Below are 24,456 nucleotides of genomic sequence, written 5' to 3' on the forward strand. Positions count from 1 at the left end.
AGATATTAATTTTATTATCCCAAAATGTTGATAGCTACAACTCCATAATTATTTAGAAAGACATGCAATAACTCAACTTACTGTATTATGTCTTATAAAAGGCAACTTTGCAATCAACTGTACACACATTTCTTGGTACTTGAAAACAAGACATGGCTTTGAAGGATGAAATTTAATAGCAAGATGAAGATTTTCCACTCCTCTTTGTTGCCGTTTATCATTAAAGATTTGCAGTTGTTCTTGTACATTATCAGATGTGTAAAAAACTTTGTCAATGAATATCATATAAATCGTGTTGTTGTGATCACAGATCTCTCTAAGCAACAATACTATATCTTCTTCTGTTAAGGTTGCTATATTGTTTGTCAATCCTATCCATTCTAATGTCTTGTTCTTTTTTAACATTTGAGTGATAGCTTTCATTCCATTACTAGATATGCTACAACCAACTAAATGAAGCATTATTAAACAAGTGTTTTCTGCTAATACTTCTGCAAGTTCAACAACAAAAGTATCATTCATAAATTTGTAATTACAATAAGATAATATTAACCACCGAAGATTTCTTTGAGATTGAAGCAACTTTAATGAGCCGTCTATTTGATTTTGGCCACTGTGAATATCAAGAGCATGCAAGCTGCTGTTGGTGCTGTTACTGTAATCACCACATTTGTTACACTGGCAGCTGGGAGATTTATTGCAAGTTAAGTATTTCAGTAAATTGTCAGCTTCACAAAAATCCAACTCCTTACATTGAACTATCCACTTCTTCTCACTGTGTGCTATACAGTAGGATAATGCTGATAAAATCTGAGGTGTTGCAGCAGATTCAGGAACAGAAAACCAGCATGTCTCCCCATAGAAAAGATAGCTGTTACATATGTCCTTACACAACTGAGGATTTTGTGCTTCCATAACTGCTGCTATTAGTGTGGTCTGAAACGCTCTTGAAATGTAACGAGACACACTATATGAATACTCTCTTCCACGGAAATGTCCATCTAATACTTTATTTATGCCATGCATGTGAAAGCTAGCAAGTGCTTTATTCATAAATTTCCACAAGAACCAGTTGAATAGCTTGTAGCATAACATTTTGGCCCTTCGCGTGTAATTTTCTGGAAGAATTTCATTGAAAGAAACATTTGTAAATTTTGTCAAACCTGCATAGAATATCCAAACCATTTCAAATTCTTTCTTGTTGAAAATATTTTGTAAATGCTTTTGCTGAAATGATTTGTCTTGCTGAGATAAATACCAAGCTGCCAGAAACTCCTGAAGAGTGCGATGAATAAATTCATATGATTTGCTAATAGACTCAAAATGTCTGTGGTTGGTTACTTGCAGTAGTCCCATCCCATCAAAATTATCTAAGTTCATATCACTAGAATTACAGCAGTATAGTTTGATAATTGTTTCATTGAATATCAGAGTTAAATCCTTCTGCAAATGATCATAAGTAATTTTACTTATTCTAAGTAACATGTCCTTAACTTCGTCCTTAGGCAAGTCTTCAAGAATGTTAATAGATGCACTACCATGTAACTTTCTAGCTTGATAACGTCTCAACTGAATTAAAACTAAATTCTTGTACATATCTGTAAAAGTATTTGGTAATTTATAGCCATTTGTGTTAAAAATGTACAGAGCAATGCAAAGGTTTATCGGTACAAATACAAAACATTTTAGAAGAGGAAGGCATTTTAGTTCAGAATAAAATTGCTCTACTAGTTCTGAACCATTAGTATATTTTTGAAAATAACATATTATGTTTTGTTCTACTTGCTGCTCTGTAAACCCAAGAATTTCAATTCTACGTTTAATGCAATTATATTGCAGACTTCTAATGGCAGAAGGACGACTTGTAATTACTGCTTCAGGAAGAAGGTTACTGGATATAAGACGAGTGAATAGGCTGCTTTGTTGTTTACATTCTGGTAGTTCATCCCATCCCTCCAATATAATCAACATTTTCTGACCATTTCTTTGATAAATTTCATTAATGAATTTTTTTGTCAAACTTCCCATGTACAATTCAACCAACTCATCCAATGTTTTTGCATTAGCAACTTCAATATCTCTCAATTGCAAAAAGATAACATATGTAAACATTTGTAGTAATCCACCTTGAGCCCATTTTGTACACATTCGCTTAGCCAAAAATGTCTTGCCACTTCCAGGATATCCTTGTATTAGAATGACTCTACAGGGTTCAACAACTATGTCAGAATATGAATGAAGGAACCTTCTAGTATAGCTAGTTTCTTGTTTAAGCAGTAAACTGTGATAGTCAAAAAAAGTAGATTCATTTTTGTGATCCTCTTCACTGATTTCAACCAGTGCAATGTTAATATCATCTGATATTGGAAGATTAAAATCCACTTCTGAAATTTGTGTGAAAGAGCCATTGGTATATCGCTTTTGAAGAAAGTGCATGAAATTATTTAGCGAACAACTTGGACATTTATCACTTAAATTGACCATTGTGGTGACTATATCATCCTGTTTCAACTCTTTGATGCATGAAAAAAAGGTTTTAAAGGAATGCATATCCTTGTCTTTTAATATCTCTATAATTTCTTTAACTTCATTTTTTCTTTTTGACAAAGAAATTTCTTCATGCTTTGCAAAAAAATTTCTTTTTCTTAAGCACATTATAAGGTTGTCATAGTTGAGAGCTTCAGCAATGTTTTCTTCACTTTCAAGAATGCAGTAGACCACTTTCATACTTTCAGCTACTTCATAAAAGTCTCTCTCTGAATAAAAGATTTCCAGCAACTTTGCGAACTGATGAACATTACGTACTGAATTCAGTAAAGCATCCACCATATACCTGTAGTAATAGTTACATGGTAGTAATTTTAAGGCAGGGGTGTCAGAGTAAAAGAGAAAGTGGTAAGGCTCACCTCTAATAATGCCAAAGGCAACTATAGTCTAATGGGTCTGGGGGCATGCTCCCCCAGAATTTCACATTTTGAAATGCTATCTGGAGGCAATTTCTGGCTGTAATGCTGTGTGCAAGGGTGCTGAGCTAGCTATCTGACAAGTATTCAATGTTAGGGATAAAACTGTACGCTTACCAAAAAGTACTACTGTTTAACTCTTAAACCCTACCATTTGAGCTTATTAGATAAACTGTAATGAATGATTCTAAACAGAACAAGCCAAATAAATAATAATATCTAGAGGTATTTAATGCAAACAAAGTGTACATGAAGCTACAGCATTCTTGGTGAAAGACATGTTAGATAAGTGTTGTTTCTATTAATTGTTGCTATTGAACAAATGCTATAATAGGTACTGCATAGTTCTGTTCTCATTAGATTTTCTTTTACTTCAATTCAGCTAAAATGTCATGAGGCACTGGCCTCATTGGTTACTGACATCCTTGGATAGGGATCGTTAAATAGATTTTTAAAAGTAGCAAAACAATGGACACTTGCAGATGTCTATCATTCTGTAGCCATGATAGGGATTACATGTCTACAAGTAAATATCTTCAGGTATAGATGCCCTCCATTGTTTCAATACTTTTGATCCTTGCGACCGATATAAGAAAAGAAATCTATCCAATATGAGATAAATTATTTTGAAACTGATACAATATATCAAAAGTTAGATTGGAGGAAAACCAAACAGCCTAAGGGTGTTCAACTTCATTTTAACAATGGAAGACATACTTAAAATTATATACAGAGCTAGATTCTAGTCTGTAGATGGCTATAAATATAATTATAGGGAATTTGACTTGGCAGCCTTCAGCAGTCACAGCACTACGTATGCAGCTATTTAACTGATGACTCTCGGCTGGGGGATATGGATTCGGTGCATGGGTTTTAGCATGAGAGTACAACGGTGCCTCATAGCTGATTCTGAACATACATACGTAGGTTCACTCAGTAATACATTCAAACTCATAATCAATTGAACAGAGCACTTTGTAACATAAAACTACAGTACAGTCTGTCCCCATAGAGCTACCAGTAAAGGATTGCACAAACTGGAATACTTATTTGCTGATTTGACGCGGCAATCAGAAGTGATTGCCATGTCTCTCACACTACAGCTCAATCACAAGGCTAGGAACACTGCTTTCTCTCCTACACTATATAGGTTTGAATTCTCTAGCATACTAAAGCTCTCAGTATGAATGTAATTATACAGTAAATTACAATGCAACAATTTACAGTATATAATATTTCTAATTCCTGAGTTGCTTCCAGCTCAGATTCCAATGATTTCATGTTTCTTCCTGTGATTCCTCAGGTCTTTGACGTGATTCTGGATCACTACAGATAGACTTGTCTCATTGTACTCACCATGAACTGGGTAATGTCTCAAGGTAACAGTATTTGGTCTGTATTCACATCAAGCAAGAAGGCTGTTCAAGCTTGCATTTCCATGGGAACAGTGGTTTTACCACAACATACATAACCCACGTTCACAAAGACGTTCTTACTTTCCATGAAGAAGCAAATCCACTAGTATATATAAGGCGTATCAATTCAAGTCTCCTTTCACTGTTTACTGAAACATGCATAAAATTATTATTGCAGCATTCAATTTTCTGCATTTCAATGTGATTTGTTTCAAAAACAGAATTAGCTAGTTGGGTTTTGCTTAGTACACGTACTGTACAATACACACACATATTTATCAGTTTTTTTGACACACACACAAATACACACATTATTTGCACTAATACTTTACCCTTAGGGGTAATCAATTAATGTTAGATCACTGCTATTAGTGTTCAGGAATGCAGTAAAGGTTTATCTATCTTTTTTCTCTCTCTTACACATACGTACATGCACGTGTGACACACACAACACATTTACACAAACACATATAATGTAACTATATACATACAGCATGGCAGCCATTTTGTTCACAACGTTGCATTTGGGTGGTACCGTACTAACACATTTTTTTATAATCTATATGCAGTGTGAAGTTTCAACTTCAAGTCCAAGAACTTTTGGAGATATCAAGGGAAAATTGATATGTACAGTGAGAAATTGTATGGGATATTTTTAATATATATATATATATATTGTGCAATTACATCAGGTTTTCAAAAATCCAGTCACATTGTTTAAGTCCTCACATTCAATGTTTGGTACAGTATACTGACTGAATTAATAACTTGTTCTGGAATGCAACTGCATAAGCTTTAGTATGCGGTGAAACATCTCTTCCTTTGAAGTTAGATATGAAAGTAGCATATGTATGGCCTTAGCAACACCATAACATTTAGTGGGAAAATACTCACTGTTTAAGAAAACTCTGCAAAACCACAGCAGATTCTTCTCATTACATTGTAATTGTTGGTTGTTATGCTTCTACAGCGTTAAAAAGCCCTCATAAAAAAATTTAATCACTTCAGGGTGGTAATAATCATTATTACATCATTCCTTTCAAAGTTGTTTATCTCAATCAAGAATGCCAGCACTGCAAGTTTTATGTATACACATCATGGTGTAAACAGAAAACCAAAAATTGAAATAGCACTTAACTGAGTAAACAACTGTAGTTACTTAATTCTCTTTATTATTAAACCTTCATTTTATATGAAGGTATACGTATAATATAGCTGCATCAGTTGCCTAAATGGTACCGAAAGACAACCTGATTGTCTATATCAAAACACATGGTAGTGTAATGCGTCATGCAGCCCAAGAAGTTGTGTATGTGTGTGTGTGTGTGTGTGTGTGTGTGTGTGTGTGTGTGTGTGTGTGTGTGTGTGTGTGTGTGTGTGTGTGTGTGCAGTGTTGGGAGTAACGCGTTACTTATGTAACGCGTTACGTAATATTATTACTTTTGTGGTAACAAAGTAATATAACGAAATACGCTATAAAAACAGGTAATATAACGCAAATTACTTTACTTACGAATGTAACACGTTACCTAAGTAATATAGTTACTGTAACGAGACTAATATTACGTAATATTATTACTACAAGTAACGAAGTTACCAATCTTGTTAGTTATCCTCTGAGTAACGCCTAGCCACAACGAAGTAACGAGGCCTACTGAATGAAGATTATTCACCCGCTTCTTACTTATAACCAAGATTTGCACATTGTCCAACAACACAATCATGTCACGTGATAAGGTGGTAATTTCATACGTGACAGCTTAAGGCTGTGAACACAAAGTAATATAATATGTAATATTATTACAGTTACTTTATTTTATGGGTAATATGTAACTGTAACTAAATAGTTCAGTTGCAAGTAATATGTAATATGTAACTAGTTACTTTTACAAAGTAACTTGCCCAACACTGTGTGTGTGTGTGTGTGTGTGTGTGTGTGTTGTGAACCAGTATGGAAAAACCGGTTATTAACTAGGTCAAGCCAATTATTGGCTAAGAAGCCTTTTAGCTGGTTTTGCCCACCCACTTGGTAAACCATAAATTACCCCTGCTGACAAGTGTTAACATCACAACATAACCTCAAAGCATGTGTAAATATGTGCTTGTAATAGCTGTTATTGTAAGGCAGGATGTTGATGGTCACTTTGGTACCACCCTAAGGCTTCCAAAAGGCATGTTTAGTGCCTTAATGTCTGCTAATTTCCAATAACCGGTTTTAGTAAACTCTGCAGGTTCACAGCACTAGTGTGTGTGTGTGTGTGTGTGTGTGTGTGTGTGTGTCTGTGTCTGTGTGTGTGTGTGTGTGTGTGTGTGTGTGTCTGTGTCTGTGTGTGTGTGTGTGTGTGTGTGTGTCTGTGTGTCTGTGTGTCTGTGTGTGTGTGTGTCTGTGTCTGTGTGTGTGTGTCTGTGTCTGTGTGTCTGTGTGTGTGTCTGTGTATGTGTGTGTGTGTGTGTGTGAGAGAGAGAGAGAGACAAAGAGAGACAGAGACAGACAGAGACAGAGACAGAAGCAGAGACAGAGAAACAGAGAGACATACCTTACAAAGTAGTTATATAAAGTAGTGCTACATATATATAGCATTGTACGCCTTCTCTTTCCTTTGAAGTAAGGTGCAAAAGTATAGCTAGTACATGTGGCATTAGCAAAAAGCAAAACAACACAACATTTAGTGGGTAATGCTTATGAAAACTCTGTTAAATCACGAAAGTATCCTCAAATCAATTATTCTGTACGGTAATAACTGTACATATTAGGGATCATGGAGGTTTGCAATTTTCTACAAAAAATATTGGCCAGAAACTAGCTTCACAATACCTTCATGATGCTGTGGTTTAAGGTCCACTGAAATGGTAAAATAATTTTTGGCTATATATTATCAATCCTTAATTGCTTAGCCTACTAGTGGGATAGGTTGGTTTATGTGATTTGGTCAGATTTGTTTTGTTTAGTAGATATGATAAATTTTAGTGTATTGTGGTTTGTCAATTAAATTCTGTGAATGATATCCCACTAGGGATCTATGAGAAGGCTTAAAGCCTGTCAATACAGGATATTACATCATAATGCATCAGACAAAGAAACTTTAGAATGCGTGAAGTGCCATAAAGCGACAAAAGTATCTATGTACAGCTAGATTCGATTTAGTTTCACATCATATTTTTCTAGCTTGAAACACAGTAACAACTTGTGCAGAAAGTTACAAGCCTATGGGAGATAGCTAGTGAATCTACGTTGGTCTTACGGTGAAGAATGCTCGAGAACCTTGTTAAAGGGACTGTAATTCAACAGTACAGTGGTCGAAGCAAGTGTATTATTTCTTGGATGTTTTTGAATATGTTTAAGGGTCCAATACAGTGGATGGAGGTAGAGAAAAGTGAGGAAAAACAATTGCGATGACACAACTGGCAAGATATGTATGAGATGTTATTCCTAGAGAAACAACTGGGGAAAGTGTATAACAGTGGGTAGGGACCCGCCGATTATGCTCATAATTTTACCTATTATACTATGCTGCACTGCTCAAAAATTTACCTATTATGCTTAAATATATGCTCAATACTTACCCATTATGCTCAAATTATGCCCAATTATTCATGCCTCAGTTCTCATGCTCTGTTAATAATTTCCAATTTATGGATAAATAATAAGTGGCTGAAGCACAAACTTACTTGTCAAAATGCATATCACAGAAAAGATCAATATACTCTAATAGAACAGTCAGTTATATGATTGTTCTATTAGAGTTACTGACTGTTCTATTAGAGTATATCGATTTTTTGTGATAGCTATTTTGATAAGCAAGAATTCATACTATTACACAAATATTCTACCTATTATGCTAACATTATGCTCAATGCTTTCAGGCACCTATTATGCTCATAATTATGCCAGCATAATCGGCGGGTCCCTAACAGTGGGTACCATTGTTTGTTTTATGGTACTGCTAACCCAGCTTTGTAAATAAACTTACAGAGAAGCATGAGCTTTTGATAGCATGAAGCACTATAATAGGCCGAGCTACAGGTAACAACAGAACAACTCCACTATTGTTTTCCAGCAGATCGTTCAAGTAACCTTGGAACACTACAAAGGTGAAGAAGAGAGCTTGGTATTCCCACCCACACTTCAGACTTTCACTACCTTTACCATTGTAAAGTGTGTAATAGCAGTACTTCCTGTACTTTGTCTTTTGTCACAATGTGACTTTGTGGCTAAAAATCTCGGTATAACAACATACGTTTTTGTGCATCGCATGATACAAACAACCTATTTATTCAATAAAATGGCAAGTGAATTTGTGACCTCATTTTAGAAAACTATTGATCTACACACAATAGTACTTCTGTAATAAAATGCATTTAACAACAATGAGTAGAAACAAGCAAGCTCCAGAAAAAAAATTACACAAGTTTTTTCGCCTTGCTGGTTGGTGAATTGACACTCCAATGGATAAATCCTGGGCATCATTCTGTTCCCCTATTCATAGGAAGTTCAAAAATCCTTGTTTCATCTTCATACATGGGTGGGTTTCTGATTTACAGACATTTGTTTACATTGCGGTGACAAAATAATTTATGACGATCTTTCTTCAATGAATTCGCCTTCCTTCTGTATTAAATCACTTTGTTTCATCGTTAATGATTCACCTTTAGTATGATTTGATTCTCAGGGGGCCATGACAACATGCATATACCTACTAGAGAGTTCCAAGGCTGAGAGTTTAATGCAATTTTTATTTTTTTAAATCGCCACTGAAAGGGGGTGGGGGTTGCCCAAACCATCTGAACTCCCCTGCCTATGCCCCTGCATATATACTATAAATATTATAGTAGAGTCCATAATTCAATCATATACGTAGACTGAAATATGGATAAAATGTCCACTAGTGAATATGTAGGTGATCATGACTTCCCTTTTATGGCTAGTGAACTTAAATCCTATCCTAATTTTTCCTTGTACTTGTTTGTTTATTTTTAAAAACATCATTATGACTGGTGAACAGCACATACTGCATCAAAAGAAAGAATGATGCCATGCTTAAATGTTTTCATGTGAATGTGTACCCAAAACTACAAACTACTGAAAAGTGAAGTGGCCATTATGCTTCATTTTCAGCTATGTTTAGCCCATAACACAGCATTACAAAAACATTACGAGAACCACCCAGCAATTAATCCTGTTACTATGGAAAATACAGACAATTTCCATTACAAACTTAATGTAGGTAAGCCATCATGCGTTAGCTATGTGTACCACAAATCAACACCTTGCACTGTATGGGACACAAAGGACAAACTTTAAGATAAGTCAGTGGTGCAGTATGTTAAAAGGCACCTGTCAGGCTGAAGCGACATTGAACAGTGATATCAAGTCCATTGCTATCGAGTTATGCTTGTCTGAAGGCATTAGTAAGTCAGTCATTAAGTCAGTAGAAATTTATTAGTTTGTAGCAACCATTTGAAAGTTTTTTGGGTCGTGTACTGAAGGTACTTGGTTATATTTAAAGGTTCACTGAAATGGAAAATGTGACTTAATTTTAGAAAACTGTCAATATGCACACATTTATCAAATTCGTTTTATTGGTTCTTTGTTGTCTACAGGCACAGAGGAATAGACTGGCTAAGTTTCAGCTTTAAGCGTTAAGGAGTGTGAGAAATACAGCAGTAGACACGCGGATGAGCGAATAAATCAATCAACATGTACAGAAGACATTGAGAAAATAATTTACAGGCGCTTACATAAACTAGCATAACTTATACTATGGCATATGGAGTTGAATCTTAACTCATTGTATTCGCCATGAATTTGTAAATCTACAAAGGTATAGTTTGTGCCAAAGGTATTCTAATAGGATGTATCATGTCAGCGATTGTGCACATGATACCTGGTGGTGATCTGAATTTTGAAAAAAGTGGAGATTAGTTCAAGGGGGCAGCAACTGCAGTTATTGTGATATACACGTGTGTTAGCATAAAGTATTGAAATGATATATTAACACTGTGAATGTCTGTTTAGTTCGATGTTTAGTGCTATGAGGAGAGCATTTGATGTCACGAATGTATTGGAGTATAAGCCAGTCTAGTGATGACCGGAGTTGAGAGAAGTGCCAAGAATGATGTTAGAGTTTGTAAAAGGAATAGCCCTTTGCCAACAAAAGAAGCTCAGGAATGGACAGAGAAGGGCAGTGTGCTAGAATTATTAAGTTGGGAATCAGTATGCTATCTGGAAGTGAAAATAGCTAGTTTCATTAATAATGCTTGATCTTGTAGCACTGTTTGGCTAAAGATGTAAACACAGTAGGATTATAGTGTTCATAAGCTGCATAAACAGCAGTGTATGTCTCATACACAGATAACTAATTATAATGTTAGTGCCTAAGGGTGTATGCATAAATTTCATCTAGAAACGGAATACCCTGGGAATTTCCCAGATATTCCACTTCCAAATTCGAATCCCCTTCCAAAATTTCCTGGCTACGCCACTGAGGTGTACACCAGCATGCAGATATACTAGTACTAATTCCTTGGGTGGCTATAGACTGAAGCAGGAATTAAGTGTCCAATAGTATATCTGCAGGTATAGATGACCTCCCTTGTTTCACTGCTTTTATGGCTACGATCCCTTAACATTTCTTGTACGTTATGGCCAATGGTTTAACAACAGCTAAGACTGATCCACATTATATAAAAGAAAACCTTCATGAATGACATAATCACTTAAATCAGCAGGTTACATCATTCCTTGAAGTTGTTTATCCACCATTGTGGACAGAAAACAATTGATAAAGTGGTTTAATACAATAACCAAGAACCCCTTTTTAATTATCTAATGTTGCGGTTTACTAGCTACCAGCGCCCTGGTGTTTACCAATTAGGAACTTAGTTGCGATGATTGGGGCGAACCCAGAAAACCGAGATGTTTACCACTCAGCCTAGAGCCCAAGCAAAACTCGGAAAAATAATATACTATAGTTGTAATAGTTAGCTAAATAAAATGTGGCTACAGGAGCTACCTAGCCGCCGTGTACTGATTTACTGAGTTAAAGAATACGCAGCAGTGTGAAGATTAACACATACAGTGCCAACTAGACAGATAAGCTACATGAGTTATTGTAGCGGCTAGCTATAATAGGTCTATCACTATTTAACCAAACCTGTTTTTCTCAAAAGTTTCCGTTTTACTTCCAATGTGTTGGCAACGTTCTTCGCTAATCAAGTCACTATCACGAAGTCTTCTGAGAAAATGTTGATAATCGTAAGTAACGTCATTGATCACTCCGTAAAATTTCATCAAAATTATCTCTAACAGTTGCTGCAGCTGTTGTTCTTCCATAATTATTGCAAATTTCTCATGTGGCAAATTGTGGTTGTTAAAAATATGGGAGAGCTCAATGACGTCACGTAACTGGGCTGTTGTGCACGTGACCATGATGTGATCAGAGTAATTTTTGACCATTTAGCCTTGTGTGCAGCTAGCTGGTGATTATAGTAGTTTTTTTTTTTCTGCAGCGTTCACTTGCATGTGCATGAGGTAAAGCTATTAGTGCATGGTACTGTAGTGTCAAGTAAGTGACCTATTATCGAACGGTACCTATATATCGAACATAAAAATCACGTAATGTATTCGGAAGTTTACAATTTTATTCCGCATACTTGTAAAGCGTTTATATGGAGAATTCCAATAGTGTAGCCTATTCTTAATGAGCTTTCCATCCTTTAGAGTTTATGTGTGGACATCACAGCAGTCTTGATACTCATCACCACTGACGAAGAAATGAAGAAAAAGAACACAGGAATCGCCGTGAAAGAAGTACAACTCGAGCGTGACTTTGGCGGCGGAATTGGGCTGACTGTTAGTCATTTACCTGAGTAAATGATGTATCCACGAAGACTGTACAGAGGGGGTTGTTGTAAACAAGGATAATAACACTGTGTTATTGGTCGTAATGTGCTGATTTTTCACTTTACGCATTTCACACTAAACGATTCGCTGTTTGTTTTTTTTTTATTATTCTTTTTTCTCCCGGGCTGGATGTACTGCCTTTGCCTACCACCCCCAGCACCAAGGAGCAAGTGTGCTGGACAACTGAAAGGGGGACAACTAAAAGTCCCTAGGGCCAGCAATATGGCCCATTTCCGGGGAAGCATTGTTGGAACGATGAAGGATGGATCGTGTTCCCCGGATGCACATTGTAGCAGAACGAAGCAATGAAAATGACAGTGTGCAGCGAATCCACGCCAGAGTGCCACTATAAGATGTTGAGCTGTGGCGAGAAAGCATGTCGGCCAGACGACGATAGAATGTTAGTGCTTCTCCTCCCATTCCACCGGTTGTGGAAAATACTAAAGGGGTAAAGGAAGCCTGTTCCACCTCCCGGACACGTTCGCCATACTCTCGCTTCTTCTGTAATTCATGATGGCGATATACAGATGGTATGCTGGAGTTACGGTAACTTGGTGCATTTGGGTGAAACACCCTTACGTCAAGAAAGGCACTTTGTCGCCGTCCCCAGAAACCACGTGCATGAATATCTGCCCTGGCATCATCCTGTCGATTCGCAGACTTGGGAGTGATTACTTCACCACTGAGGGGCTGTAAGGGAGGCTCAGTAGCAACATCTGAACACACCCTTGACAATAAACCTGCCGTGATGTCACGCAAGTCATTGTGTCGCACAAAGGTTAAGTCCCCATGTTGACAGACCATGGCATGGTCGATAGTAAAAGAAACCCCACAGACACAGTGACTGGGAACATTCAGTAACTTCCATCCGTAGCGCAGATGGACAGCATCCCAGAACTATTGTTTGTTAAGATGGAAGCCCTGCTCCTGTAATGGCAGGGCCAGTAACCAGGAAGATGCACCGGGTTCACTGTTCAAATCAACCGCCCTTTGAAGTTGGGAAGAAAGATGATCTCTTACATGTATTGCGAGTTCTTTGGAAGTTCTTCGCCGATTAAGATGAACCTGGGCCTTTACACAACGAACATCAGGGGGCCGAGCACAAACTGACTGCTTGATAATCAGATCTTTCAGGGAGGCAGTAATCAGTAGTGATGCATCAAACTGAGAATCAGAAACCTTCGTGGGATTTATAAGCCCTAAACCACCAAAATGGCAAGGAAGGGAGAGCAGGTCCCATTCATCAGCAGAGCAACCAGGGTGTCCAGAAATAGAAGGAAGAAGTTGCAATCGTATGGCATCCTCTAGTGGTTTTAAAAAAGAGCTTATATCCGGGACTGTTCTCATCAAATAAACCCATCGTCCAATCAATCCATGAGTGAAGGCACTATAAGCAGCATGTGGACGACTGTTTGCAATCCAGCCAAGGCAGAAACCTCAGAGACCCAGGACTGCACTTTGTCAGCCACATATTCTTCTGCGAACTCTCTTGATCCCAGCACAGCACCAAGCTAGATGTCTTTGGCCACGAGCAATTATCTGAATGTTGGTATCAGCAAAAAGCTTTTGTGCTCGAGTGAGGTGTTCTGGCTTGACAATTAGAATAGTTTTAACAGCATTTGTAAAATAGCCATAGGCTGGGCCATAAGATGAAAGTTGCCGCCACCAAGTCAGCAGTGGAGAGCGCCTGCGCGAGAACTGCGAGTACCCTTGAGGAGTTCTTGTGGTCTTTCTCCTTCCTTTCTGTTGACAGATACTTCTTTGGACTGTGGACGGTTATAACACAGGTATATGTCACGGTGTATGTGTAGTGGCTGCTTTGTCTCCTGTGTTCAATAGGTTTGCAGTGGGCGTTATATCAAGAACTCAAACATGCCACGTCGGAGTGCCCGTATCCGTGCACGTGAGGCTGCTGTATCTGCGGATGAATTTCCCTCGATTGATACAAGCGATTCTGAGTCTGGTGACATTTGGTGTTGCTGTGGTGGTCGAAATGATGGTCGACTCATGTTACTTTGTGATCAGCAAAGTGAGGGATGTAGTATATGGTATCACTATGATTGTTTAGGGTTGTCGCCGTCTGATGGTCAGCGACTGGGTGCTTCTCATGAGAACTTTATTTGTCCTTTTTGTATTGAAAACTCTACCCCTCCTAGTTCCAATCTGGATACTATTGGTCAGGACTCTTTTTTTGTTCAGGATTCAACTGATCAATTTAAGCCGTGTACTGACTTCCTGTAGAATAATATTGTTACTGGTGAACAAGTCTGTGACTTTTTGATATCTGCATATGATAAGGTCGTTCATTGGAGACCAAATGTTTTTCTCATACCATATGGAAAAGCAGGCAAGCACTTTATTAAGGAACTTGCTAGACTATATCAAGCTTTTGCTGAGGACACAGCTCTAAGCTCTGTTGCCTTGATGGCCTGTTCAGTGTTGCAGCCCTTGCTGTTACAAAAGCCATACAAACAAAGTACAGCTAAGGATCATTCTGCCCACCTTCTTCGCAGATTGGAATTGTGGAACCAAGGTTCCTTTGATGCTCTGATTAAAGAGGGTCGCTGTGTACAGGATCATCTAAAGCGTGGACTGTCATGTAGGAATGAACCTAAAGATCCTTCACGCTTGTTTGATCATTTGATGTCTGAGGGAAAAGTGAGTATGGCACTATGCCTTCTCTCTGAGAAATCTAAGGGTGGTGTGTTATCACTGGATTCATCAATTCCCTCTGGTTTTGATTCCTCAGGCAAACAACTTTTTCGTACTGTTAGAGAAATTTTGATGGAGAAACATCCAGCTGCTATTCCAGCCAGCCCATCAATATTACTTGATTTGTCTAGTGAAACTCAGCATTATGACCCCATCATTTTTGATTGTATAACTGGTGATCTAATCAAGAAAGCTTCTCTTAATACTCATGGAGCAGCTGGTCCATCTGGTGTTGATGCCTATGCATGGCGACGTATGTGTACATCTTTTGGCGAGGCCTCTGTTGGACTATGTGAAGCCCTGGCTTCTGTTGCTCGTCGCCTATGCACTGCTCACCTTGTGCCTTCGGTTCTAATGCCCTTCCTGTCCTGTAGACTAATTCCATTGGATAAGTGTCCAGGTGTCCGTCCAATTGGCATTGGGGGTGTGCCCCATCGGATTGTGTCAAAGGCAGTCCTCTATGCTGTAGCATTGGGCCCTTATAGGACTCCACGTGACTAGCCTATATAACTGATCATGACTTGTAAAGCACGCATATTTATACAGACAGAGTACAACCATACAAGTACAGTCATATGATAGACATGTAATGTTTACACAGGATGCAGGTGTTACTCGTGATAGTCACATGTTCATTAAAATATCACTACATATGCCATTGGTGATGATATTGTATTGGCTGCTGGCCCCCTGCAGACTTGTGCTGGTCATGAGGCAGGTTCTGAAGCAGCAGTTCATGCAATGAAGGAATTGTTTGGGGGCTGCCACAAGTGAAGCTGCTCTTCTTGTTGATGCTACTAATGCATTTAACTGTGTCAATCGTCAAGCTGCACTTCACAATATTTCCAAGATTTGTCCATCATTTTCTACCATCCTGCAGAATACTTATCATGCCCCAGTCCGTCTTTTTGTTGTTCGTGAAGGTGAAATTTCATCTACTGAGGGCACAACGCAAGGTGACCCCATTGCAATGGGCATGTATGCACTGGCTATGGTTCAATTATCAATTGTCGAACGTTTTGCACCTTTTCTACTGTGGTGACTTCAGTGCACCCTACACACCCTTAATTATTATATCAACGTGTTATCTAAAGTACCATGATACTGTAACTGAAGTTACAACGATTCGCTGTTGTAACTCACAGGTGCATGCTTGTATCAAAACTATACTTCAGTTACAGTATCATGGTACTGTAGATAACACGTTGATATAATAATTAAGAGTGTGTAGGGTGCACTGAAGTCACCACAGTAGAAAAGGTGCAAAATATTCGATAATTGATTAACGCAAATTAATGGGTGTTCGATGTTCGATAATTCATATTTTACGGAATGCAGAAATCCACTCATAACACGGACACTAATCGGATACTATTACTCAAACTTACGTGTGAGGTATTCTACAAGAAAGGCGCTACCTCCTGGTGAAAAGTCGAGGTTGATATAATACTTTCCTGGAGATATTTATGAAGTAAAGTATAAACTTTGTTCGATAATTGGTCAATACGAAGTCACTTCTTCCAGCTGTCAAATATCAACCTAAGTGGTTTAATTCTACAATATCAAGTTATTCACTGCTAGAATGATTCAATGGAAATACTCTGAAATTCAGTCAAATTAAGGCAACTTTAACATTAGAATGATGGCTCAATTATTTTATGGACATATCTATCCTAACACCTTTGCAGAACTAATTTACCAATACACATGAATTGTGTCTTCCAACTAAAGAGCAACATTTTAGATTTATATATTCCTTTAAAATAATTGACTTCTAATACTGAGCCACCCATTTTACTACTATTACCAAATCACTAAAATGCTAGCGAAATTAAACCTCCCACCTTATCATAAAGAAGAAATACTATGAAATTCCTAACTTTCTATAAAGTAGTACAACCAACTGTATCAGATTCAGATACCACAACTAGAGGCCATCACCACTTTACATAAGACCCTTATCAATAATAGACTGTCACTTACACTCCTTCTTTCCATTAGCAATAAAGTTATGGAACAGCCTACCCCAGAAGCAGCGGGAACAACACTAGCTATAGAGAGATTAAAACAGTTGATAACCTTAACTTCATATAATTTTTTTATTTGTTTTAAATCAAGGAAGCCATCTAAATTTTTTGTGATTACACTGTCGTTATGTACTCCTATCAATACACAAAATATAATGTATATGTCTCTGTAAATCCTGATTAACTTTTGTCCCACAGAACTTGTGATTTTCTTAAACAATCAGTACAACACACTTCATCATACATGTACTTCATCAGTTAAAGCTTTTATGGCTGTATACGTACCTAGTTGAAATCTCTCACCCAAACTTGGACAAGGACAATAGTGCATTCATATCACACTGTGACTTATATCAATTTCATAATATTTTTATTCTGAGGAAAGACAATTTGTTAATCAATCAGAAAAATCATGCTTTTAAATTGTAAAACACTAGTCAGTGTTGCTTCATAATTCTGTGATAATTATTTTTGTCTAATATTCAAATTTATAAGTGATATGGATGGGTGTTGTGTATAGGTTATAGAAAACTAGACAGAGATTCTTCATAATTTCAGAAACTGAACATAGCAAAGTTTATAATAAAGAAACATGGTTCTAACCAACTTAGAAAAAGGTGAAGGTACATTTACACAGTACTAGTGCATACATTGTGGGTATAGCATCATTCATGATGTCTTCATATCTTGACGTTGTACAAAATGTAAACCCACAATCACTTTCCATACTGTATACATATATAAGGAAACAGTTATGCCTCCTTAGGTAAGCATTGCAGATCAGTGATCATTAGTGAGGTCATGCTGTTTGTTGACTCTCTCAAGTGGGGGCATTTCTATCATCAGTAGGTTTCTTAGTGATATTAGAAACCTCATTAAGTTAATAAATCTCTACTGTACTGTATGATAACAGGTATAATTGTTTTTCTTTATGGGCAGAATAAAGGGAGCCACTAGCTGTAGCTGATTGCTACAGTATTTGAAATTACACGTAATGTTACCTGGCTACTGTACAGTAGTACTAAAATGGTTTTATCTGTCAGCCACTACAGGGCTAAAGGCAATGGTGATACCCATTATAAATATTATACACCTGTTCATAAATTCCCGTAACCGCTATTGTGGTTTTCATTATTTGCACTTAGCTTCACAAAAAAATTTGCTTTCTGGGTCTATAGTACTGTATAACAGTCAATGTGACCAGATCAGTGAAAAGGGGTCTTATACCCTTTCCAATCACATGTAGATACCTGTACCTGGCAACCCATAACTTAGCTTTTGCATATATGGTACCACTTTGAAATTTGGTCACATTAATACCTCTAAAATATCACTATTGCTGGGTGTAATGAGATCGATAGATTAACAGTTATGATTATAGTCAAGCGTGAAAGGCTATAAGACCCCTTTTCACAGATCCAGTCACAAATGTGCATTCATTGTACGAGTGATTTATTGATATAATATTAGTATGGAGTAACATCGAGATTTGAGTACACACCTTTTTCAATTTGTCTTACTTCTATTATTCTGCCACTTTTACTTTATGTTCATAAGAATGGTCAGGAGATTTTTGATGCTAAAGGTTATTCACTACTAATTATAATGTTTACCGTACATACTTACACTATGTTATTAAACTGATTAGCTAAATGGTATCTCCAATTGGTATGAAAAATAGTTAATTAAATGCTCTAAAAACATAATTTTAAATTCCATTTACTTCAAAAGTTACGATGAACTTTGTGGCACTCTAATAAATTGATAGTGTCTCTGCATGGGAACGTGATGATTGGTTGTATATGTGACCAGATTTGTTAAAAGGGGTCTTCCACACACATCCAATTTACCAACTTTGATAACTCATAACTTCAGATTAGAAATAGCTATTGATTTGAACTTTGGTCAGTATTGAGCACCAACATAGCTTAGTGGATGGAAAAAGTTTCAGGTTAATATATTTTGTGAATACAGAGTTACGGTCTTCCGAGGTCATAGAATTGGATGTGTGTGGAAGACCACTTTTCGCAAATCCGGTCACATATGTGACCAGATTTACTAAAAGGTACCTTTTTCACACACAAAATCTGGCCCATTGTTTGAACTTTGAAACTTCATAATTTTTTTAAATTATAGCATACCATTGCCTGACATTTCCATGAGTGTAGCTATGGTATCTGGCTGCATTTTGATACCAAGTGCAAGTTAATCAGTGTATAAGGAGTCAAATGTTACATCATTTTGTTTGCTGGTATGTAAAATGTGTGGAATAGGTACCTTTTCACAAATCCGGTCACATAATTTGGTTATACGGTTTAATCTACTGCATCATAAAATACTTTACGAACACCTTAATGTCATAATAAACTAGGCACCAGCATAATTTTGGAGCATAATAGGTGCCTTGAAGCTTCAAGCAATATGTATAAATTTAATTTATACATATTGCTTGAAGATTAAAACAGTACATTAATGCTAACATAATACAATAGGTATGACATACATGCAGTAACTTGTTGTCCGTGAATGTCATAGAACAATGATATTACCAAATACTGAAGTAAAGTAACCATAGGATATTCTAAAACATTCTATGTATGTTCTATTAGAAGTCCTCAAAAATGTACACTCTATTAGAGTATTGCAATAATATTACCAAATATTGAGGTAAAGTATGCAATACGTTGTATTATAAGACTGTCTTCAATAATCATCATTATGTCTGTATACAAAGAATAAATGTAAGTAAAAACAAACCCCAAACTCAGCCATATAAGCTGGTCTGGGGGCTTATAAAGTATAAAAAGAAGTGAAATCCACACAAAACAGTCAAGCTGTGAAAAAATAGTGTGGCCTTTGAAAGCCTGGGTGAAAAAGTTGTGGAATCAAAGGTGGCAGTCAATTCATGATGTTAATGCTAATAAATTTTAATAATAGTGTGCATTATTAAAATTAATTTTATTAGCATTAACTTATTACATTATTGCTGCAATGCAGCCATTTCTTGGCTGCCACCTTTGATTTCACAACTTTTTCACACAGGCTTTTAAGGCCGCACTATTTTTCACAGCCACTGCTTAAAATTTCTTTGTTTACTAGAGTGGTATATCTCCAGTATATGGAACAGTTAATTGTTTGGTGTTTTAGTAGTTTTTCAGTAAACCTGCATTCACTGATGTTTTACTGAGAGTTTATAACTTAGCAAAACAATTACATTCCATATAATTAAAGTTACTGACACTTTACTATGGGTACGACTACAGTAAAGCAGCTTAACAAATTAGTAAACTAAGAACCTTCAAGTAGTGAGCTTGCAGCTGTTTGTATGGATAATAATAGCTATTAGGCTACCAAGTTATTATTCATAGAGAAAGTGCAAATTTATTACTGTAGTAAAACATGGAGGCTATGGCAAAAGTTTGTGCATAATAAGTAGACTGTTTTGACACAGCAGCATAGCATAACATGATAGATTGGTGTCTATGATCAATGACAAAAACTAACAGAATTATGTTGTGCATCATCATGTGGACATTTATGATGTCCCGCACTATATACAAAGGTCTACGTGCTTGATAGTTGAAATGATATAATTATAGTATATTTTATGCAGGCATGCTTTAGGTACTGTATCATGCCATTTCTAGTGGTATGCACTCAGTATGACAACTTGTAACAACAACATGCATGTCAAAACGTTCATGAGAGACTATTTCCTGTAATCTTATATAATTAGTGGTACCTTATTTACTAAAGTCATTCACATCAATATCATACTAAGAGAATGTTCTAGACCTACAAAGAAGTTACGAAAAGTGTCAAGTACAAATAACTAATTTTATTCATGAACATTAGTAAAGATTGTTGTCTCTATACAGTTCAAAGTCCACAATACCACATTTCCCACTGCAAAAGCTATGTAGTATGAACTGTTATAGTTATGCAAACAATGTTTTATCACTCTATCATGTTTTTTAATCTACCTCGTGGATTAGTAACTGTACATTCCTTTCAATGAAATTTCTGTGAATTAAATTCAATAGATGCTTTTCTGTTCTGAGAAGTGTTGAAGAAAGAGCATCTGTTTACATAAAAACCTTTTCGAAAGGTTTGATGTGAATGAATTTCACTCTCAGTCTCTGCATAAACAGACTTTAGTTCTTGGATCTGGAGTAGTAGCTATACTTTATGTAATAAGAATGTGATGACAAACACATTAAGTCATATAGGAATTGAGATGCAAGACTTTATTTTACTGCAGCTATACCAGGTTAGGATGCAATGTTTATTAGAGAAATTATAATGTGACTGGATTTGTAAAAAGGTACCTTTTTCACACACAAAATTTGACCCATTTTTTGAACATTAAAGCTTCATAGCTTTTTGATCATTGCCTGAAATTTTCCAATACTACTCTGGCTGTATTTTGAAACTATAAGAGCAAGTTTGATCAGTGTAAGGAGTCAAGTGTTACAACATTTTGTTTGCTGACATGTAAAATATGTGGAAAAGGTACCTTTTTGCAAATCCAGTCACATAATATACAGTGTATTATCCCAAGATTTCTGTGCTGTCAGGTAGTATTTTCAAGGTAAATATGTTCAGCTATTCTTACAGGTACTATGAAGAATTGTGACTGGGCCTGAAAAACCAAGCATGCATGTACAGGGGTAGATCTACAGGGGTTTCTGAGGCTTCCATAAACTGGTCAAGTGTATTCAGGCATTAAAGTGATTTTGAATTTATTTGCAAACACATCAACTGTTCAAATACTCTAATAGAGCAGTCAACCACCTTAATAGAACAGTCACATTTAGTTTACCTCTATCAACAAAGTAAAATAGTATCTTGATCACAGTGCTTAAGACCTGAATTTTTCTGGGGTGTATGCCCCCAGAATGGCATCCATGTTTGTTGTGCGTATGCTTTTCTTAACTCTTTATAAGCCTGCTCCTGATACAGTGCTAGCAGAAACAAGCAAGTTCAATTCATAAACTGTCAGCTTTAAAAATTTCTTTGGTGAAATTGTTGCCAGATTCAATCTCAGAATACATGATTTCCTGGGGGAGCATGCCTGTGATGGTTGAAGGGAGAATCGAATAGCCATCTCACTAGGACCATATGACTTACAAATAATTAACTTATTCTACAGTAGGACTATATATTAGGCAACTTAGATATTTTGCAATAATTATGGCCTTACATACTGTAAATTTACACACAATATAAATACGAACACATAATTATGCACATTCTGCACTGTAAAAAATGAAGTGTGCCCTGTGACATCAAAGTGTGCTATTTTGGTGTCACAGGGCACGCTTTTGTGTGCAAAGCACACTTCATTCTTTATACTGTGTATGTAGCACCATAATTCATAATGTGCAGGAAGTGTCACAGTGACTGTCTGTGTAAAAACTGCTGTAATAGCTTTTCCAAATTTCTAACTGAACCTCATCCTGCATCAGATAAATACTTTTAAATTTTTCCTGTTTTCACCCAGTATGCTTTCAATGGCTCCATTATGCTTGCATTATGCCAAAACAACATTTTTGATACATTAAATTTAATGAATGTTTTCATAAGGGTATCTTACTACCAACTAACTTGATTTATTATACAGGATCAATCTAGTAAACACTGGACTTTACTAGCTTTGTATTTTCTACTTACTATTCTGGTTTTTCCCAAGATATAACATTGTTATGGCACAGAACTCCAGCTTTTTTGCCAGGTTGGCTTACTCATAATCATTATAATTGCTAAAAAAACCTAAAATGCACCATTGTACATCTTGACTATTGTAAAGGCTATAAGAGTAGTTTTTCAGAGACAGTTACAAATAAAGCAATTTAATACAAGCAAACCAAATAGCCATGTGACTATCATATTAGCTACTGCATCATAATAAAATGAAATTGCTTGTGTTCACAATCTCTTATAAACTCCAAGAGGAGCATTACACTTAGAGCAAGAATGGCACACATCTTTACACAAGTCCAAACAAAGAGGCCACAGCATAAACCTGTAAGAAATATTCTTATAACAGTACACAGAACAAATCAAATCACTTACAGCGTTAACCAAAATGTACAGAACAGTGCCATTACCAAAATCCATGTCAATGAACCAATTTTGAAAGTGATCTTTGTAACCATCTCCTTGTTACATTTAGGGCATACTATTTTAATGGGATACTCACCAAAGAAAATGGTTTTTTCCTGTTTAGTCTGTTCGTCTCTAGTGGAGACACTTGATGATGACTGCACAGTTTCTTGTTGTTCAGACCGTAGATCTCCAGTGGTGGCACTGGCACTTGATGGTGACTGTACAGCTTCTTGTTTTTCAGACAGTAAAACTCTAGTAGTGATACTTGATGGTGACTGAAAATTTAAATTATGAATGTGAATAATATACTGTGTTGGAAATGGTGGGGTGCTAAGTGAATATGTAGGGCAAACAAGTGTGTTCTCAGTGCAGTATAAGGGGATTGTGATGCCCATCAATTTCAAACAGTCATTTAGTTGATGGACTCCTCTGATATGTAAATACAGTGCGAGTTCAGTATAGTGGAACCTCAAACCCCTTGGGACCAGGGGTGGTCCATAAGTATGAAAAGTCCATACCTCTGAAACTGTGTATAAATAACCTTAAAATAACATAAAGAAACTTTTTAGAAATGTCAATATTTTCAACTACCCTAATAGAACAGTCACTGCTCTAATAGAGCAGTCATTTCTGTAGTTTGGTTAAACAAAAATCCGGAAAAGTTGGATCCGGATAAATGAGGTTCCACTGTAGTCAGATGTGTATACACACAAAAAAGAATATAATTCCAGTAAACGTTCTATTTTGTGACAATCAATTGAAATGATAGAAGGTCTACATTTGTTCAACACCAATAGTCTACTGAGATGAGAGAGGAATGCCAATGTTATAGTCATGTAATAAATGATGGTGTAAAAATTAAATAGCTTAATTCTTTCCACATAATTATGGTTTTTGTTATCTTTAGGGCCCTGTATCAAACGATACGGTAGGTAGGAATCGTCTTAAAACTTCACGTGCACCCAAAATTCCGGCTTTGAAAATCATCCTATAGACATCTTACGTGACAAAAATCACCTTTATGGAATAGTAATAGTCCATATATTAGACAACAGCAAGTTGAAATACTCAAATTTCATTGGCTACTTATAGGTATCTAAATCCTGTAGATCCCTTGTTTATGTCTCAATAGATCCCTGTCTCTGGGGTAATACAAAACACGGCAATTACGCACCTGTAACATTGGCAACGCAATGGCGTTTAACTGGATAGTAAGTGCTGTTACAAGTTACGGGGGGCTTGTTCTACTCATGAGCGCTACATTTCTCGGGTACAACAAGCAGCTGGGAAGGTACATGAACAAGCTGTGGTCTAAATTAGTTAGACAT

At 36.6% G+C, this 24,456-nt stretch overlaps 4 protein-coding genes across 6 annotated transcripts in view; all 4 read right to left on the bottom strand.

Annotated features, from left to right (window-relative positions):
• LOC136257270 (CTP synthase 1-like) overlaps positions 1-24,456 on the bottom strand; it is a 145,127-nt gene that overhangs the window by 26,352 nt on the left and 94,319 nt on the right. The window lies entirely within an intron of this gene.
• LOC136257684 (protein NLRC3-like) lies at positions 9-11,856 on the bottom strand. Of its 3 annotated transcripts, XR_010702105.1 has the most exons (3): positions 11,533-11,773; positions 3,597-4,527; positions 2,840-3,483 (listed from the first exon to the last, which is right to left on the bottom strand). XR_010702105.1 is itself a non-coding variant. In XM_066050974.1 (2 exons), exons 1-2 carry the CDS (start codon positions 11,709-11,711, stop codon positions 73-75), a joined length of 2,940 nt encoding a protein of 979 aa, XP_065907046.1. In that variant the 5' UTR covers positions 11,712-11,749; the 3' UTR covers positions 9-72. The 3 variants fall into 3 exon arrangements, 1 of the variants encoding a protein (XP_065907046.1); XM_066050974.1 differs by lacking the exons at positions 2,840-3,483; positions 3,597-4,527 and adding an exon at positions 9-2,833 and having other exon boundaries at positions 11,533-11,749; XR_010702104.1 differs by having other exon boundaries at positions 2,840-4,527; positions 11,533-11,856.
• On the bottom strand, positions 12,047-13,628 carry LOC136258353 (uncharacterized). The gene is made up of 2 exons (XM_066051669.1): positions 13,347-13,628; positions 12,047-13,178 (listed from the first exon to the last, which is right to left on the bottom strand). The coding sequence occupies exons 1-2, from the start codon at positions 13,626-13,628 to the stop codon at positions 12,480-12,482; spliced, it is 981 nt and encodes a 326-aa protein (XP_065907741.1). The 3' UTR covers positions 12,047-12,479.
• The window catches only part of LOC136257269 (protein NLRC3-like), a 31,371-nt gene continuing 29,128 nt past the window's right edge, over positions 22,214-24,456 (bottom strand). The window contains exons 3-4 of the mRNA XM_066050361.1: positions 23,096-23,403; positions 22,214-23,045 (exon numbers count right to left, since the gene is read on the bottom strand). Coding sequence (XP_065906433.1) covers positions 22,949-23,045; positions 23,096-23,403 — 405 coding nt within the window. The 3' untranslated portion in view covers positions 22,214-22,948. The remainder of the gene's footprint in view (positions 23,046-23,095; positions 23,404-24,456) is intronic.

Source organism: Dysidea avara, chromosome 6 (genome assembly GCF_963678975.1).
Source record: "Dysidea avara chromosome 6, odDysAvar1.4, whole genome shotgun sequence".
In the NCBI taxonomy this organism is placed as follows: Eukaryota; Metazoa; Porifera; class Demospongiae; order Dictyoceratida; family Dysideidae; genus Dysidea; species Dysidea avara.